The sequence below is a fragment of the Heterocephalus glaber genome, unplaced genomic scaffold (assembly GCF_053883595.1).
Source record: "Heterocephalus glaber isolate CG9 unplaced genomic scaffold, H.glaber_assembly_v1.0 deba00001764, whole genome shotgun sequence".
NCBI lineage: Eukaryota > Metazoa > Chordata > Mammalia > Rodentia > Bathyergidae > Heterocephalus > Heterocephalus glaber.
The window spans coordinates 1,383,154-1,399,955 of record NW_028258461.1 but is presented as its reverse complement, the minus strand read 5'-3'; the positions used below and the strand labels follow the sequence as shown (position 1 = coordinate 1,399,955).

Sequence of the window (16,802 nt, the reverse complement as noted above, 5' to 3'; positions counted from 1 at the left end):
ACTAGCCAAACATAAATACATAAATAAAATCAACAGAACTAAGTACAGAGGCTGAACTGCATTATACCATTCCAGTAAAGTACAATGTCAAAGCCAATAAATTTGCTTTCTTCCTGAGCATATTCGGTTTTAACTCCAGACCAAAATAAAACATCCAGCTGCAGTGAGATTAATAGGATAGACTGTGTCAGGATAAAGGAAAAACCTATGAATCCTGTCCTAAGCCTTATCTCTGCTATCTGTGGCTTTTGCTATATATATTTCCTCCCAGGTCCAGAAAGCTTAAATATGGTTCCAAGTGACGAATCACTGGACTCAGCCAAGAAGGGGGAAAATCTAGAATGCTTAGGGAATGGAACAGTAATCAGTGCTAGGTGGCATTTAACATAATCTGTCAAGCACCATGAATTTCCCTATAACTTTGTGCTACATGTACTTCTTTCTCTCTACTCTTCCCTTCGGTCTCTATTTCCCCTCTTCTCCTTTCTGTCCCACTTTCCTTCCTTTTCTGTCCGATCCAGCACGCCAATGTTTTCAAACTATGGGATACAATCTCTTAGTCACTCCTGAAATCAATTTAGTAGGCCACAGCCAGCAAATTTTACAATCAACTACCGTGGAATATTTCCAGGTACACGGCTACGATGAGGGTGAAAACTCTTGTTTCCATTTTTGACTGACTGTGCCCAGGGTCATGGTATAAAATGTTTTTTTTTTCTTGAGGAGCAACACCAGTGTGCATCACCAGCCTCCACTGATGCTCCTCGACTGTAGGACTGTAGTAGATGACAAAGCAGAGCATCAACCAGCTGGGATCTTGTTCTTGCCGTGTCACTAAGTCAGAATGTACTTATGTTCCTCTACCCCATGCCAATGTTAAAATTATGGCATTTATACACATATACACACATATCATACATATGTACACAAATTATGCATACACATGCATCATGCACACACATGCTGTGAACTCTCCTGTATCACATGGGACAACTGCCCCCCCAATCAAATAAGAATTATCTGGTCCAATATTTTAGTTGTGCTGAAAGTGAGATACTCCGATCTATACATATTCAACTATCTGGGTCAAAAATGATGCAATGCTTTGAAGCTTTCTTGTGAATGTTTGAACTCTATAGCCCCAACTAGAATCTTAATTTTTTAAAACCTTGATTATATTGTTCAACTAAAATTAAAATATTGCTTTCTCACTAAAATCATCATGTTTGGCATAATTTATTTATTTTTAGAAATTGAGGTTAGGAATCCTTTGAAATTTTCAAGAGTTTAAAGTGTCTGTCCTTCCTGAGTCAGTGGGAGTCACCAGGTGGGGATGGAAAGAGCCACAGGGCCTGCTTTGGATGCTCGGTGAGGTAGCTGGGTTGGGATTTGAACCCAGGGTATTTGGCTCCAAGGGCTTGGATGTGTTTGATTAAAAGGCAGACTCCTCTGAGTCCTGGCATACTATTCCAAGGAGGCCACAGTGCCTGCCAAAATAATCAAAATAATTGAATTTCAAAATATCTATACTTTCAATAGCATGAGGAACCAAAGTCTACAATATCCTTTAAACTATAATTACCGATATTAAGGGCATGTCCTCTTTGTGCCATATTTCTTTCTTTATTTAGGAATCTGTCTGTCCTCTGGAACTCTTCTTTGAAATGTTTGGTTCAAAAGGAACAGTACTCTCCGAAAAAGCAGCACATCTGTCTCAGAATTACTGACTCTGTGAGGAGTTTCTCCTCTCTCTGTTTCTTTCTTTCTTTCATCCTTTCTTTGTTTTTTTAGCTTTCTGGCTAGTAATTGAATAGCATTTCATCATCCTAGAGACATATGTACTTCTTTTCATTTATTCTACTTGAAATTTCTGGTTTTCTTCTAATCTTAAAATGAAATTATAAAAATCCAGGAAATTTTTAATTTTGTTTCTTCATCTTGTCACATGAACTTACAATAGAAAACAGTGCACGAACATAAAGATATATCTCAATGCTAGAATTAATGTGATGATTTTTATTAATGAACAAAAGTACATCTGTATATGTATCTTTGATATTTGGAAATTTTCCCCTAGCACTGAAACTTTTAGAAAAGTCAGTATAAGACAGCTTTCAAAGGAATTGAAGCATTTTTATTCTTCACATACTTCAAGTTCTCTTCTACTATAATTATCTATGTGACAGCCTTCACAGAAAGTTTGGTATTGCTCACCATTTTTTGTTTGTATGCATTCGGGACTCCTTTCAAAGAAGCTACCCACCTACTTGAACACTTCGTGCTGACAAAAAGAAAAGCCTGCTCTTTTTAATTTTATCTTGCTATCAGTGTGGTCCCATGTAGAAAGCCAGGCTGCTAAATGCTTTCTGAAGGCTGATTAAGCATGGGAGACTTGCTTGCAAAGCTCATTAAAGCTGATGCATGCCATATATTATGTGATTCTACTGGATCAAAATAAAATGTTTTTAGCATTGGCATTATGCTCCTCAGGTAATCTGCATACAAGTTATTGGGTTTTTGTGTGTGTGTGGCCTCACTTTGGCTAAAGACTTATCACTCTTCTCAGTAAACTGGCCCCTTTTCCATTATGACTGTCTCATTATTTCTGCATTTAAACGGCTTCTTAGCTCTGTGCATTGGGGTTGTTTATAGCATCTGTTAAATAAGTACATGAAAAGATGACACAGTCAAAGATAAGGTAAATCCAGAGAAATAACACTAACTGCCTTCAGCTTACATGAATATGAAGTGCATCACTAGTATAGTGCATTGGTATTTTGCATAAATAAGGACATTTTTTAAAGAGCCAAGTTTCGGAATCCGTAACTGTAAATAGCCTGCCCATGTGCATATGTGAGAACTGTTATTCTGAAAATGCTTATCTGAATGGCAAGGATATTTCAAAAAGGCTGTCTCAAGAATTAAGTAAAAGGGACAGTAAAGATCTTTGCAGCCCAGAGATAAATTTATAAGATAATTCTTTGGACAATTACTACAGTAAACTCCATATGTTCAAAATGTAAGATTATCAGTGAGTAGTTTTCTCTTTAAGAGACCCAGTGTGGTCTTAGAGAACCATTATGAAAAGAAAGCCACGAAGAGGGAGGGGAGGGCAAAGATTCCCAAGGGTCAAGACAGGAATGGGCCCAAAGACACATGAGAAATCACTTTGAAAACAAATCCTAATGTAGATTCATTGACTCCACAGTTAATTTTTGCTCTAACTTTGCAGTCTTTCCCTCCATTGCTTTTCAGCTTTCCACTAAGGAGCTTCCGGATATCCCGAAGAACTGGGATTTGATAGACTCTTACAGGGAGTATGAAAAGGACCAGACGCTGTGGTGACTTCAGTTAAGACCAGGACTGAGGGTGAAATGGAGTAGTGCCATGAAATGAACTCCCTATTTCTGGCTCCAATTAAGAAACCTGCACCTTTCTCCTGAATTCTCTGAGAAACAGTGGAGGGCAGGCCCCAGGGCAGGCAGGTGAGGAGGGGGCCGCGAAGCTCTTGGCGAAAACCTTGTTGAACCGCACTGAGTCTTTCGCCGACTGCCTTCTTTTCATAGACTCGCAATGTGAACTACTGGTAAGAGGAAGAAGAACCCAGGGAAAAGGAAAGAAAGATGGCCAAAAGATTGCTTTAGTAGATGCAGGCAACGTTGCGCAGAATAAAAAGTAACCAGTGTTTCAACGGGACTGCAACGCTGCTGCTGAGGGCTTGCTTTTGTTAACACGTTCGCGCAAGTCTAGCTCAGCTTTCTACCGTATGGAAATCCCTTGTTTACCATCCTCGTAGGAGGTCCTTAAAGATCTGCTCACTAGTTAGGGACTGCAGCCGTCCAGGAGGGTGTCCCGCTCGGCCGGCCGGCTGCTCTTTGACTAGGGGGCAACTTCCCTCCGCCCGGCAGGCTTGGTCTCCCCTCGGATGTGGTACGGAGTGCCATCCTTATTTCACTCCACTGAGTCCGAGCTGCAGCCCACGGTAGAAGCTGCAGGAGCTGGGCAGAGTTCCAGGCAAGAGGGGCCGAGAGGCGTGAGCGCTCCGCGGCGCTGGCCAGGGGAACGGAGAGCGGCTCCTTTGTGGACTGGAACATTCCTCCCCCCCTCCCCGCCCCGGCGAACAGCAGGGATGTTTGATCTGCGGGGTGATTGATAAGTGCGGAGAGGGGCCGCCGTCCCTCCTCCTCCTCCTCTCCTCCCTCCTGCTCGCCTTTTCTCCTCCCCCTTCCTCCCACCAGCCTTGCCCGGTGGCGAGCTGCGCCAGTGGGGATCTGCCTGCCCCGGGGGCGCCGCCTGCGCTCCCGCCCTGCCCTCGCTCCCGGGCCGCGCGGGTCCCAGGCTGCGCCGGCTGCCGCGCCTCGGAGATCGCAGATGCTGCGGGCGCCTCGGGGGAAGATCTGAGCGGCACGCTCGCTCGGTAAGTTCCGAACACTCGGCCGGCGGGAGGGACCGGCGTGGGGAGGCCGGGCGAGAGCCGCCGAGGGCAGCGCGTTGGTGGCCGCCCTCCACCCTCCGGCCGCGCCGGGCCGTCCTCGCCCGGACCCACCGTCCGTCCTCGCGGGCGAGGTCGGATGGGCGCCTCCCGCAGCCAGGTGGTCCCCGCCTCCGGGGCGGCCCGCGGTGCCCAAGCCCCGGCAAGGGCAGCGCAAGTGGCCGTCGCGGCTGTGGGGCCCTGGGCCGGTGTCGTGCGCCTAGCGGATGGAGAGGGAAGGGAGGGCGGCGGTGGGGGCCCAGGCCCAAGTCGGGGCTGGGGGACTCGCCAGACCCCTCCTGTCCCCCAGAGTCCATCGGAGGTGGGATTGGCCGAGGACTGCCGGCCGGGGCTGCGGGGTCCGAGAAGGGGGCTGGGGGCAAGCAGCGCCCCCTCGCAGGCCCGGGGCCTCTCAACCCCGTCGGGCCCGGTGGGCGGCCGGGACAGAGATGGGCTCTGTGCCTGCTGGCCCTCTTGGCGTTCGGCGGAGGCTTGGGCGACCTGAGCTAAACTCTCTTCCCTTAGAGGCCACTGAGGCTGAGCGCCCGGAGTCCGCAGCCTCCCTCGCTTCCGCGACGAGCGGGAGTGTTTTCCTAATTTTAGCGACCGCCCGCCCTAGCCGCCGGGGCTCCCAGTGCATGCCGAACCTCTCCGCCGCGCCGCCTTAAAAGCCTATTCGTAGCGCGCTGCTGTGGCAGCCCTTCCCGAGACGCGGGCCCCAAGGAAACTTAGTGCAAAGTGTCTAACGGGTTTGAGGCTGATTTCTTCCCGATGACTGGGCAAGTAGCGGTGGACTCTCAGCTCAGTCGCAGCAGGAGAGAGCGGTGGAAGGGCCAACCAACCCTTGTACGAAGCTGGCCACAGAACGAAGACTCGCCACAAATGTCCCTGGGGTCTCTCTGCTCCGCTAGCTGGCCACCTTCATTCTGTAATTGTTAAGAATTTCAAGAGCCGACATCCCCCATCTCTTCTCCCCCTTCTCTCTCCCTTCTTCATCTTCCCTCTGAAATTGCCAGCAAACTAATCTCTGTCCTCCAGTAGTGTTAACAGCATCATCAGTATCAAAATTTAATGTATTTGAAAACTAAAAGCAATATTTGATATTGCACTTAAAATTAAAAACGACACATTTATATAAAACACCATCCCTCCTATTTAAATTTAAGTACACAGTTCTCCTCTAATTCATGTTAAACTGTGATGGCCTCTATGGAAAGTTGCTGGACTCAGAGACCCTGTGTTCTGTTTTTAATTCTAGTTTCTTGAGTTTAAACATGTCAGCATTTCCCCTGGTTGAGCATCATCTTCATCTGTAAAATAAATGACTTCTAAGGTCTTGCCTAGCTGTCATGTTGGATTCTGCTTCCACCAAATATTGACCTAACTAATAACTGTCAGTTGAATGACTGACTGGGACCAATCTACCTTTAAAAATTGGAAATACGTAGCTAAATGGCCCTTGGGAAGCTATGAACAGGAGCCTAACTGTGCTTGAGATGAGATGCAGCCCCTTGCTTGCATCTAATGACGCACCTGCAGTACGGAGGAGCAGGCTGTCCACCACTGTGCCCCTCGTGACTTCACTTCTCAAGGTTGTTGTGGGGCTGAAGGAAGGGAATGTTGAGGCTAAGAAGGAAAAGATCTCACTGAAGTTCAAACAAGCATTACAGCAGTAAAGGGGACTCCTTCATGGAAGGAGAAGGAGGGAGGAGGGCGAAAGCTGGAGAAAAATTCACAGGAGATCACCGAGCCACAGGTTGACTGAGTTGCTAAGTTTATGAACTGCCCCAGCTTTTCTTGGGAAGGAAGGAGCTTGTGTCAGCTGCCCAGTCCCATGACCTGGGCTTAACAGAGAAGAATGAGGGAGAAAGCAGGGGGCTTTCCATTCTCAAATGGCTCCTTTGGCCTGTGTGACTGCCTGTCTGGCATTTGGCCAGGCAACAGAGACCCTATGTTGACTCTCTCTGTAGCAGGTTTGGGAAGGAAGAGGAAGGAAAAGCAAGCTGAGGTGATCTGTGGGGCAGGCATGGCATTTGGTCAGTTCCTTTCCTCACTGGATTTCCTCAGTTCATTTCCTGGCCATGTCTCCCCACCCTAAAAGAGCCAGCAGACACCATTCCTGCTTTGCAAAGGGACTCACACTGCAAGACTCCTGGATCCCAGGCTGGGACTGTGAGATAATTAAGAAGAAAGGAGATAATGAAGGCAAAAATCCAACACCTGGCCATCAGTAATGCTCAGCAAAGGTTATTGGAAGCCAAATTGAATGTCAGAGCTGGGAGGCCCCAAAGAATCTACAAATGGAAACCGACTTACCTGGCGAGGGCTAGATCAGACAACCCCCCCACACACACGTTTTCCCTTCCCTTTCCTCCTCAGGAGTCAGTCCTCCTCTACTGCCTTCCTCTATTCCATGGCTCCCCTTCCCCTACAGGCAGGAGGCCTCAACCGCCCTCCTGTGGGCTCCCTCCCTCAGCTCAGGCTCAGCGTGGCAGTGCCTTTCTGACACCTACTCCTCTTCTTCCTCCAGGCAGAAAGCACACGGTTGAACCTCATTACCTCGCTAGGTATAAAGCTCACTAGGAGAAGGGTTTGCTTTTTAACTCAGTGCACAAGATAGCGTTGAGCTGGCTTTGGGAGCGCAGGGTAATATGTGTTTGGCTGGTCACCACCAAGAAAGTGATGCTCACAGCCCTGAAACAAAGCTCTGTAGCATCAATCCCCTAGGAGAACTCCTTGCCCTCCTACACAGGCAAACTGGTAAGCACAAACACCTCACTCTGCACCCAGCATCCAAGCTGGCTAGCGAGCACCGCGCGCACACACGCGCGCGCACACAACACACACACTCACGCACGCACACAGTCTTTCCTGAGGGTCTGGACCTAGCTTGAGAATCTAGGGTGAGAGCCCCCCGCCCCCGACTGCCCAGGTGGCTGTCCTTCAAGCAGTGTGTAGGAGAGGGGGTAGAAGCGACAGCTCAGAAGGGCCGGAGGAGGACTCCTGGTGGTTCTCGCACCACAGTAAGTCGCTCCCTGAGAAAGCCCTCCGCGGGGGCTTCTCCCGCCGCCAGCCAAGTTGGAGATGGAGTAGTTCAGAATCCACTGACGCAGCCGGGAAGGGAAGCATCTGCCCCCCCTCCCCCACCGCGCGCCCTCGAGCCCCTGCCCCCACCCTTCCCCGTGACGTCACCCGAGTCCCGTCCCGGAGAGCCTGCAGAGCCTCTCAAATTCAAACTGCCAGACGCACTGCTGCCGCCGCCACCGGATTGGAAGTGGCGCGCACCCAGGCTCTGCCACGGCCGCTGCTTGTCTCCCGAGCCGGCCGGCTCCCCGACCTCCCTGCGCAATCGCACCCCGTCCCCCGGAGGCGCAGCTTCCCTGCGCTCCGACCCTCGCCTTCCTCTCCTGCCGCACCCCTCAACCAAATTAAAGCCACCAACAAAAAGCCGGGCATTGCCCCCTGGAAGCGGCGTCTTCTTTTACCTTGCTCTCCCTCTCTTGCTGAAGATGCTAAACTCCTGGCGGACTGCAGAGGAGGGGGGTCCTGTCATCTCCTGATGTGTGAGTACCCCCACCCCGAGCTGTCTTGGCTCTCGCATCTCTATCCCCGCCGCCAGCCCCCCATGGCTGATTTTCCCACCCCCTTTTTGCTCAGTTAAAAAAAAAAAAAAAAAGAAAGAAAGAAAGAAAGAAAGAAAGAAAGAAAGAAAGAAAGAAAAGAAAAGAAAAAAGTAAAGCAATTTCTTCTGCGAGCCCAAGACGGGCGAGCCGCTCTGAGATCTCTTCGAGATACCCCAGGGGAGGAGGAGATGGGCTGGATTTAGTAGGACAACTCAATTACTAATGACTCCGAGGCTGGCTGCGACCCGCCGGGAAATCAGGTGCAAGCGTGTATTCGGGAACGCGCGTGTGGGTGGCCTGGGGGAGTGGGAAGGGAGAGGAGAGAAGACACCGCTTGGAAAAATGCAGTGATTTCATTCTGCTGTGTTGCCCACCTCCTTATTCTCCCTCCCTTCCACTCTGCCTCCTCCTTGCTTTGCCATTTTAATCGGGCTTCCTTGTTTCTTTCTTCCCCGCACCCCGCTTCCTCCCCCTGCCCCCCACTCAAGGTTTGCCTGTAGGTACCTGAGCTGACACCGAAGGTGCCTAAAGATGCTGAGCGGCGTTTGGTTCCTCAGTGTGTTAACAGTGGCTGGGATTTTACAGACGGAGAGTCGCAAAACTGCCAAAGACATTTGCAAGATCCGTTGCCTGTGCGAAGAGAAGGAAAACGTACTGAATATTAACTGTGAAAACAAAGGATTTACAACTGTCAGCCTGCTTCAGCCCCCCCAATATCGAATCTATCAGCTTTTTCTCAATGGGAACCTCCTGACAAGACTGTACCCAAACGAATTTGTCAATTACTCCAATGCGGTGACCCTTCACCTAGGTAACAACGGACTGCAGGAGATTCGAACTGGGGCGTTCAGTGGCCTGAAAACCCTCAAGAGACTGCACCTCAATAACAACAAGTTGGAGGTACTGCGGGAGGACACTTTCCTGGGCCTGGAGAGCCTGGAGTACCTCCAAGCTGACTACAATTACATCAGTGCCATTGAGGCAGGGACATTCAGCAGACTTAATAAGCTCAAAGTACTCATCTTGAATGACAACCTTCTGCTGTCGCTGCCCAGCAATGTGTTTCGATTTGTCCTGCTGACCCACTTAGACCTGAGGGGGAACCGACTGAAGGTGATGCCTTTTGCAGGCGTCCTTGAACACATCGGAGGGATCATGGAGATCCAGCTGGAGGAAAACCCCTGGAATTGCACTTGTGACCTACTTGCTCTCAAGGCTTGGCTGGACACCATAACCGTTTTTGTGGGGGAGATTGTCTGCGAAACTCCCTTCCGGTTGCATGGGAAAGATGTGACCCAACTAACCAGGCAAGACCTCTGTCCCAGAAAAAGCGCTGGTGATTCCAGTCAAAGGGGCAGCCATGGTGACACACATGTCCAAAGGCTGTCACCTACAATGAATCCTGCTCTCAACCCAACCAGGGCTCCGAAAGCCAGCCGGCCACCCAAAATGAGGAATCGTCCAACCCCCCGAGTGACTGTGTCAAAGGACAGGCAGAGCTTTGGCCCGATCATGGTGTACCAGACCAAGTCCCCTGTGCCCCTCACCTGCCCCAGTAGCTGTGTCTGCACCTCTCAGAGCTCCGACAATGGTCTCAACGTTAACTGCCAAGAAAGAAAGTTCACTAATATCTCCGACCTGCAGCCCAAACCTACCAGTCCAAAGAAACTCTATCTAACAGGGAACTATCTTGAAACTGTCTATAAGAATGACCTTTTAGACTACAGTTCTTTGGATTTGTTGCACCTAGGAAACAACAGGATCGCAGTCATTCAGGAAGGTGCCTTCACAAACCTGACCAGTTTACGCAGACTTTATCTGAATGGCAATTACCTTGAAGTGCTGTATCCTTCTATGTTTGACGGGCTGCAGAGCTTGCAGTATCTCTACTTAGAGTATAATGTCATTAAGGAAATCAAGCCGCTGACCTTTGATGCTTTGATTAACCTCCAGCTCCTGTTTCTGAATAACAACCTGTTGCGGTCCTTGCCCGATAATATCTTTGGGGGCACAGCCCTCACCAGGCTAAATCTGAGAAACAACCATTTTTCACACCTGCCTGTGAAAGGGGTCCTGGATCAGCTTCCGTCTTATATCCAGATCGATCTGCAGGAGAACCCATGGGACTGCACCTGTGATATCATGGGTCTGAAGGACTGGACAGAGCATGCCAACTCCCCTGTCATCATCAATGAGGTGACTTGTGAGTCTCCCGCTCAGCATGCAGGGGAGATACTGAAATTCCTGGGCAGGGAGGCCATTTGTCCAGACAGTCCGAATTTGTCAGACGGGACCCTTTTGTCAATGAATCACAACACGGACACTCCTAGGTCACTCGGCGTGTCTCCCAGTTCCTATCCTGAACTGCATACGGAAGTTCCACTGTCTGTCTTAATTTTAGGATTGCTTGTTGTTTTTATCCTGTCAGTCTGTTTTGGGGCTGGTTTGTTTGTCTTTGTCCTGAAACGCCGAAAGGGAGTGCGAAATGTTCCCCGGAGTGCCAACAACCTAGACGTAAATTCCTTCCAGTTACAGTATGGGTCTTACAACACGGAGACTCATGATAAAACCGATGGCCATGTCTATAACTATATCCCTCCACCTGTGGGTCAAATGTGCCAAAACCCCATCTACATGCAGAAGGAAGGTGACCAAGTAGCCTATTACCGAAACCTGCAAGAATTCAACTATGGCAACCTGGAGGAGAAAAAGGAAGAGCCAGCCACACTAGCTTACACAATAAGTACCACCGAGTTGCTGGAAAAGCAGGCCACATCAAGAGGGTCTGAGCTGCTGTATCAAAATATTGCTGAGCGTGCCAAGGAACTCCCCAGTGCAGGCCTCGTCCACTATAACTTTTGTACCTTACCTAAAAGGCAGTTCGCCCCTTCATATGAATCTCGACGCCAAAACCAAGACAGAATCAATAAAACCGTTTTATATGGAACCCCCAGGAAATGCTTTGTGGGGCAGTCAAAGCCCGACCACCCTTTACTGCAAGCTAAGCGGCAATCAGAACCAGACTACCTCGAAGTTCTGGAAAAGCAAACTGCAATCAGTCAGCTGTGAAGGGAAGTCATTTGCAACCCTAAGGCATCAAAGGATGCTGCTCCAAACTGTTGGAAGCACTGCATTTGCTTTTGTGTTTGTTTGTGTTCTCCCCTTCAAGGTGGTAATGGGGGGACTTTGAAAATGTGTGGGAGATGGGGTGAAGCAGCAGTATTGCTGTTGCAAGTTTTTCCTTTAAATTATTTCTCTTTCACTCTCCCCTCACTATTTTTTTCCTTCTCTTCTTAGGAACCATCAGTGAACACGAATGTTTCTACAGTGCATTTTTTCATGTATTTTGTTTGTGATTTTGTTTCTGATTTCTTCTTTCTTTTTTCCAGTGTGGGAGTAGAAAGAGGACATTATAGTGAATGAAGGAAGAATAGGCAAACTGTTCCAATGAAAATGGATGATTAGTGTATTTTGTAGAAGATCTCCAAAGATCTTTTGGGACTGCAACTTCTTTTGTAAATAACAATACATGGTATTTTCATCTTCAGTTATGAAGTACAGCCACCAGGCATCGCTTCTTTGTGTTAAAGTGCCTTCGCACTTTAAGTACATTACTTAAATGTTGCTTTTAGCTTTGATAAATTGAACATATTTTAATGTGTTGTATTTTTCAAAATGAAAACACTATAAAATAGATCTATATGTCAGCTATATTCAGTCAAGGTACAGTTTGCTTGATTTATGGAAACTAGCCTGTCATTAAATGATTCTAGTTTAGGACTTTATAGACTTAACGGTAAAATATGTCCTTTCCTCTGGGTTTGTTTTAAGTGATTTTATTTAAGTCAACTAAAGGGATTTAACAGTGGACTAGAGGTAGTAAACTGCCTCAGATGGGATTAGTAATTCATTAATAAAATATATTTAACCCAATATAAGAGTAGATCAAACAATTAATGCCCTCCCGTAAATTATTATGTTACACTAACATGATCAGTGTTTTAGATTATTTTCCTAATTAAGAATACATTACCCAACTTGTAATATATTTTTTCTGCATTAAATTAGATATTTTTGTATATTTAAAAGAAAGAGTCTGTATTTCTAACTTTTTAATTGAAATTAATATTTTTTCTGCCTATTGAAACATTTTCTATAAACACACACCAGTAGAGGCCGCCACACACCTCATTTAATAAAGACACAGGAGCCATGAAATACCTTGAAGGAAGACTTCAAAGGTGAGATTAAAACTTCCCAAATAAATTCTTTGCTAATTCAAGACATCAGAGATACAAATGTATGCATTACTTTCTATTCCTTTTAAGGTCAAAGGTTAGACTCAGAATTCTCCTCCATTTTCACATGTTCTGACAAAGCAGCATTTTCCCTTGAGTTTAATTGAAGCATTAATGGGGTGATATCAATTCGTGTACTATTTGCATCTCCAAATCTCTTAATAGTTACCTAAACCACGACAGTAATCGTGTTTTTCCTTTCTGCCTTCTTTAGGTATGTTTGACTTGAAAATGTCCTGTCAGCTTGAGCAAGCCTTTCATTTTGGTCTTCGCATTAAATTGAGTTTAACTAACCAAGTCTCTATAACATTTACAAAGCCTTATTAGCCTGTAAATAATTTTTAGATGCAAACATTATTGTGTGATTTAAACAAACAGCCCTTCTTTACAACAAAAAATAGTTTTGTTTTTTGTCTATTGTAAATCCTTATGCAACTGAGATGGTGATCTGCATATAAAGTAGTCCAGCTTTTCAATTCCTTATTAAAGCAAGTGATGGCGTCTGAAAGAAGCACACTGTTTCCTTTTCATAAATAGGTTACTGCACATAATAATCCTTTATTATCATGTGGAGATTGAAGTGGATCCTGATAACTTATTTTTAAAGCTTTAAAATGAGTAATCGTATATTGTCTGTCACTATTAACCATTCATGTGATGGGCTTTCAATTAGAAATTACTGAAATCCAAATTATTTGGATCAATAATGAATGGTGCAAAATAGTTTTTGAACAATAGAAGAGAACTGTGTACATATGTAAATGTAAAGGGCACTGAGAAAAAAAAATGCCTTTACCAGTCTAAAATCTCTTGAGTATCTATAAGAGCAAGCTAATATGTTCAATCTTTGATTAGAGATCATAATTACTGTTTAAATCCATTAGATCAAAATTGAAAATGGTGGGCTGAAATGATCTACAGGAAAGTTAACATACAGAAATTTTTCTTTTCATAGAAGAGGCGCTAGGGTGTTGCACTACTTGAGTTTGGAGATTACTCCTGGGGTCGGCCTCATCATTGAGTGAAGTATTTATACAGAAAAGAGTTTCCAAAATTTTCTTGTGGCTGCCCTCACTAGGTGCAATAATAAATACCGAATACAGAGGTAGATATTTTAGGAAGTTTTTATGAAGGCGAATTAACATATATTCCATTAAGATAGATTTTAGGCTTAAAACATATTATGAAAGCTATCAATGTATTGATTCCACTTCAGTATTTATTCTTATTCTCATGAAAATAAAGCCACCCCTATAAAATGCCAGTGCCCACAACAAAATCATTCATTAATCTTTTAATTCTTTTGTTATTATGCTTCAATTCTCTATTCTCCTGCTTTTCTAGAGTCATACTTCATTTGTATTAGGTTTTAAGGTGAAATTGTTTGCATGTAGCCCAGACTAATTCATTTAAAAGCATAATGAACCATTATACTTAGAGGCTTTACTTTCTAATGCAGTCATGAATACTTTCAGTTTTATTAATTTATTAGCATCCTTATGGACTATATTCTATTTTGTTTTACATGCCCAAGCATTTTCAAACATATTTTGTTTTAGTGTTTTTATTTTTATCTCCTCCAGATGGATTTTATTTCTTTTCCTTCACATGCAGCTTGTAATGGGTGTGAGCTGCAGCACTGTGAAAAGATTCTGGCCAACAGAATGCCATTCCCAGGGTTCTGCCTGGGACAGACCTAGCTATGTGGCCCTACAAATGGCAAATGGTAATTCCCTTTGAGTCTAGCTCTTAATTAGTTGCTTTCACTGCTTCTGTGTATACCTGTAGCTAAATTTGTATTGAGAACCACTTCTCTGACTCGACACCTTGCCAAGAGTCTAATTTGGTTCTGTATTTTAGTCAACCTGTGTGCCTTGTTTCCTCCCGCATTTGGTGAGTAAGGAAATGACACTTTAGGCTCCTCTTTTTTTGTCCTCTCACCTCTATGGTGACTTAATTTTTTAAAATGATTCCATGTCATCAAGGGCTCAATATTTTAAGGATTTTACAAAAAGTAAGTAATGGACGAGAGAGAGGTTTTATAATTTTTCAGATCCTGAAAATTCATTTTCAAATGAATACTGGATTGGATTCATTTTCAAACATACTGGACTGGATGTTAGAGTGCAGAAAGTCTTTCAGCCAATCCTACTAATCCATTCATTTCTTCATTCAGTGAATATTTCTTGAGTGCTTGCTTCCTAGGTGCCAGGCTCTGCCCTGTGTTGAGGGAGCAGAGAGACAGTGGACAGGATCTCTGCTGCCCTCACTCTGCCCTCTTTACTCCCCACCCCAAATAATAGCCTCTTTCCACCTGGCAAGTAGCTTAGTGCAAATAAAGGAAAACTTTACCTGAAGGACAATCACTCAGAGAAAACCGTGGGAACAGTCATGCAATGCAGGAGGTTGAGTTTTTTTTAAATGTTTCTGTGCATCAAGGTATAAAACTGATATAAATAGGGCCAGGGATTTAGCTCAGTGGTTCTGCCGCCTGCTTCGCAAGCGCAAGGTCCCAAGTTAGATCCCCGGTACCAAAAAGAACAAAAAACAAAACTGATATAAATAGACTGGCAACAGCGATGGAAACACTACTATCTGCTTGGAATTACATAACTAAAAAGGAAAAAGTGCCACCAAAATAAAACAAACCCACCACAAAGGTGGGCTAATCTTAGGGCCTGTAGATAGCTTTAGATGTATTTGTCTACAGATCTACTTTGCAAAGGTGACTGGCAAGATTGTAAATATGGCATCACAGATGTACTTACATTTTCTGGGATATTCGTGTTTTACAGGCAATATTTACTGTCTATCTCAGTGGCTTAAAAAGTAATATTTTGGCTTAAGTGTCTCTTCCAAAAACAATGACAGGACACTTAATTGGGAGAGAAAATTAAGTACTGTATATATGCGTACTTTGCTTCTCACAAGGTTGTGCATAAAGTCACACGTAAATTGCAGTTTTGTAAATCAAGTTGCATTTTAAATTCATCAAGGGAGTTGCCAATTAGAGGAAACTTGTAAATCTTTTTATAAAGCAGAAATGCATTTTATAATACAAATAATCATTCTCTAATTTATCTGTTTTGTATGTTTGGATTTTCGATATTGACTTTGCTTAAAACAGAGCCCACGTGCATAATGAGAGTGTTTTGCCAATGCTGCTTGTGCTGCCAGTGTCTTGGTCACTAACGGCTTATACTGGAAAGTCTGCTGCAGTTTTGTGTGAATCGAGCCATCGAGCAACTCCAGGATGGCACACTAGCATTCCTGAACAGGCCGAGTAGCCAGCCCATTTCAGCTGAGTTGAACACAGGACTCCTGCTCAACAGCATCTCCTCTCCCAGATACAACCACGTTTTCTTAGAGGGTAGAGTGATTCCTGTATTCACACTATTAAGTGCTTAGAGTCACAGGTTTTGTAATAAATATATGTCATTCTGTAAACATATTGAATTGCATGTGTGTTGGAATTTTTTAGCAGTATTTTAGCTTGAAAGTACATGTTCAAATACTGTTAGATTTAGTTGCAAATGATTGTTCTCAAGTTATTGGAATAAACAGCAAATCAAACAAGCTCTCATGTAAATAGACTTGTGTGCCAAATAGTCATATTGGTTAAGAAAATAAATGTCATATTTTGGGCTGTTAATAGACAAAATGAAATATTGAAAATGTGATCAAATGATATTGTATTTTATTGGATAAACAGTTATTTTATGTTGTAGTTTTCAGTTAAATAAACATTCACTAAAAATGAACATTTGAATTAGAAAAATTTTTCAGAATCTCTTTTTTTAATTTTTCAGAATCTTAAGAGTAACTAATGAAAAAATAATGCACACACCATCCTCTTTGCCTTGATATATGCTGCTCAAATGTGTACAAATTAAGGTTTTTTTCTTTATCTCATCATAATCTATATGTTTAGGGTAAAATGAGCTTTTAAAACACATACACTAATACTTCTCCATGAATATCTGTTAGTATCATAATTTAAAAATCAAAAGTGAAACAATAACAACTTAGTTAGAGATGTCTCTCTAGGAATTGAAACAAAGTCTACTGACTCCTCACTCTACCCAGCACATACACACACACACATACACACACACACACACACACACACATGCACACCTACACTGAACCTGACTGTTTTGGATCACAAAATTTTGTTTCAATATCATAAGTAATCAAATAAATATTTTATAAAGTAAGATATAAATAGATATGTAAATCCAAAATATAGAAAGTATAAATTCATTCATGGAAATGCTATCATTATATACTTAATGACTAGAGTTAAATAACCAGAGAGAGAGAGAAAGAGAGAGAGAGAAAGATGTTCATTTGTTCCTTTGATTATGGGGATGTCATGGCAGAATGACTTGTTTGACTATTTGTTTTTGA

General features: G+C 44.3%; 1 protein-coding gene across 7 annotated transcripts; it reads left to right on the top strand.

Moving 5' to 3' along the window:
- The first annotated feature begins 3,926 nt into the window (after window positions 1–3,926).
- On the top strand, window positions 3,927–16,153 carry Slitrk2 (SLIT and NTRK like family member 2). Of its 7 annotated transcripts, none has more exons than XR_002388649.2 (4): window positions 3,927–4,417; window positions 8,583–12,335; window positions 14,007–14,118; window positions 15,520–16,153. XR_002388649.2 is itself a non-coding variant. In XM_004862297.4 (2 exons), the coding sequence occupies exon 2, from the start codon at window positions 8,626–8,628 to the stop codon at window positions 11,161–11,163; it is 2,538 nt and encodes an 845-aa protein (XP_004862354.1). In that variant the 5' UTR covers window positions 3,927–4,417; window positions 8,583–8,625; the 3' UTR covers window positions 11,164–16,153. The 7 variants fall into 7 exon arrangements, 2 of the variants coding, with proteins under 2 accessions (XP_004862354.1, XP_004862353.1); XR_002388648.2 differs by having other exon boundaries at window positions 13,976–14,118; XR_015447651.1 differs by having other exon boundaries at window positions 14,007–16,153.
- The last annotated feature ends 649 nt before the right edge of the window (window positions 16,154–16,802 follow it).

Bases quoted from the DNA above. Each gene is read 5' to 3' on its own strand.
- Slitrk2 (XM_004862297.4), top strand. From the start codon at position 8,626: ATGCTGAGCGGCGTTTGGTTCCTCAGTGTGTTAACAGTGGCTGGGATT.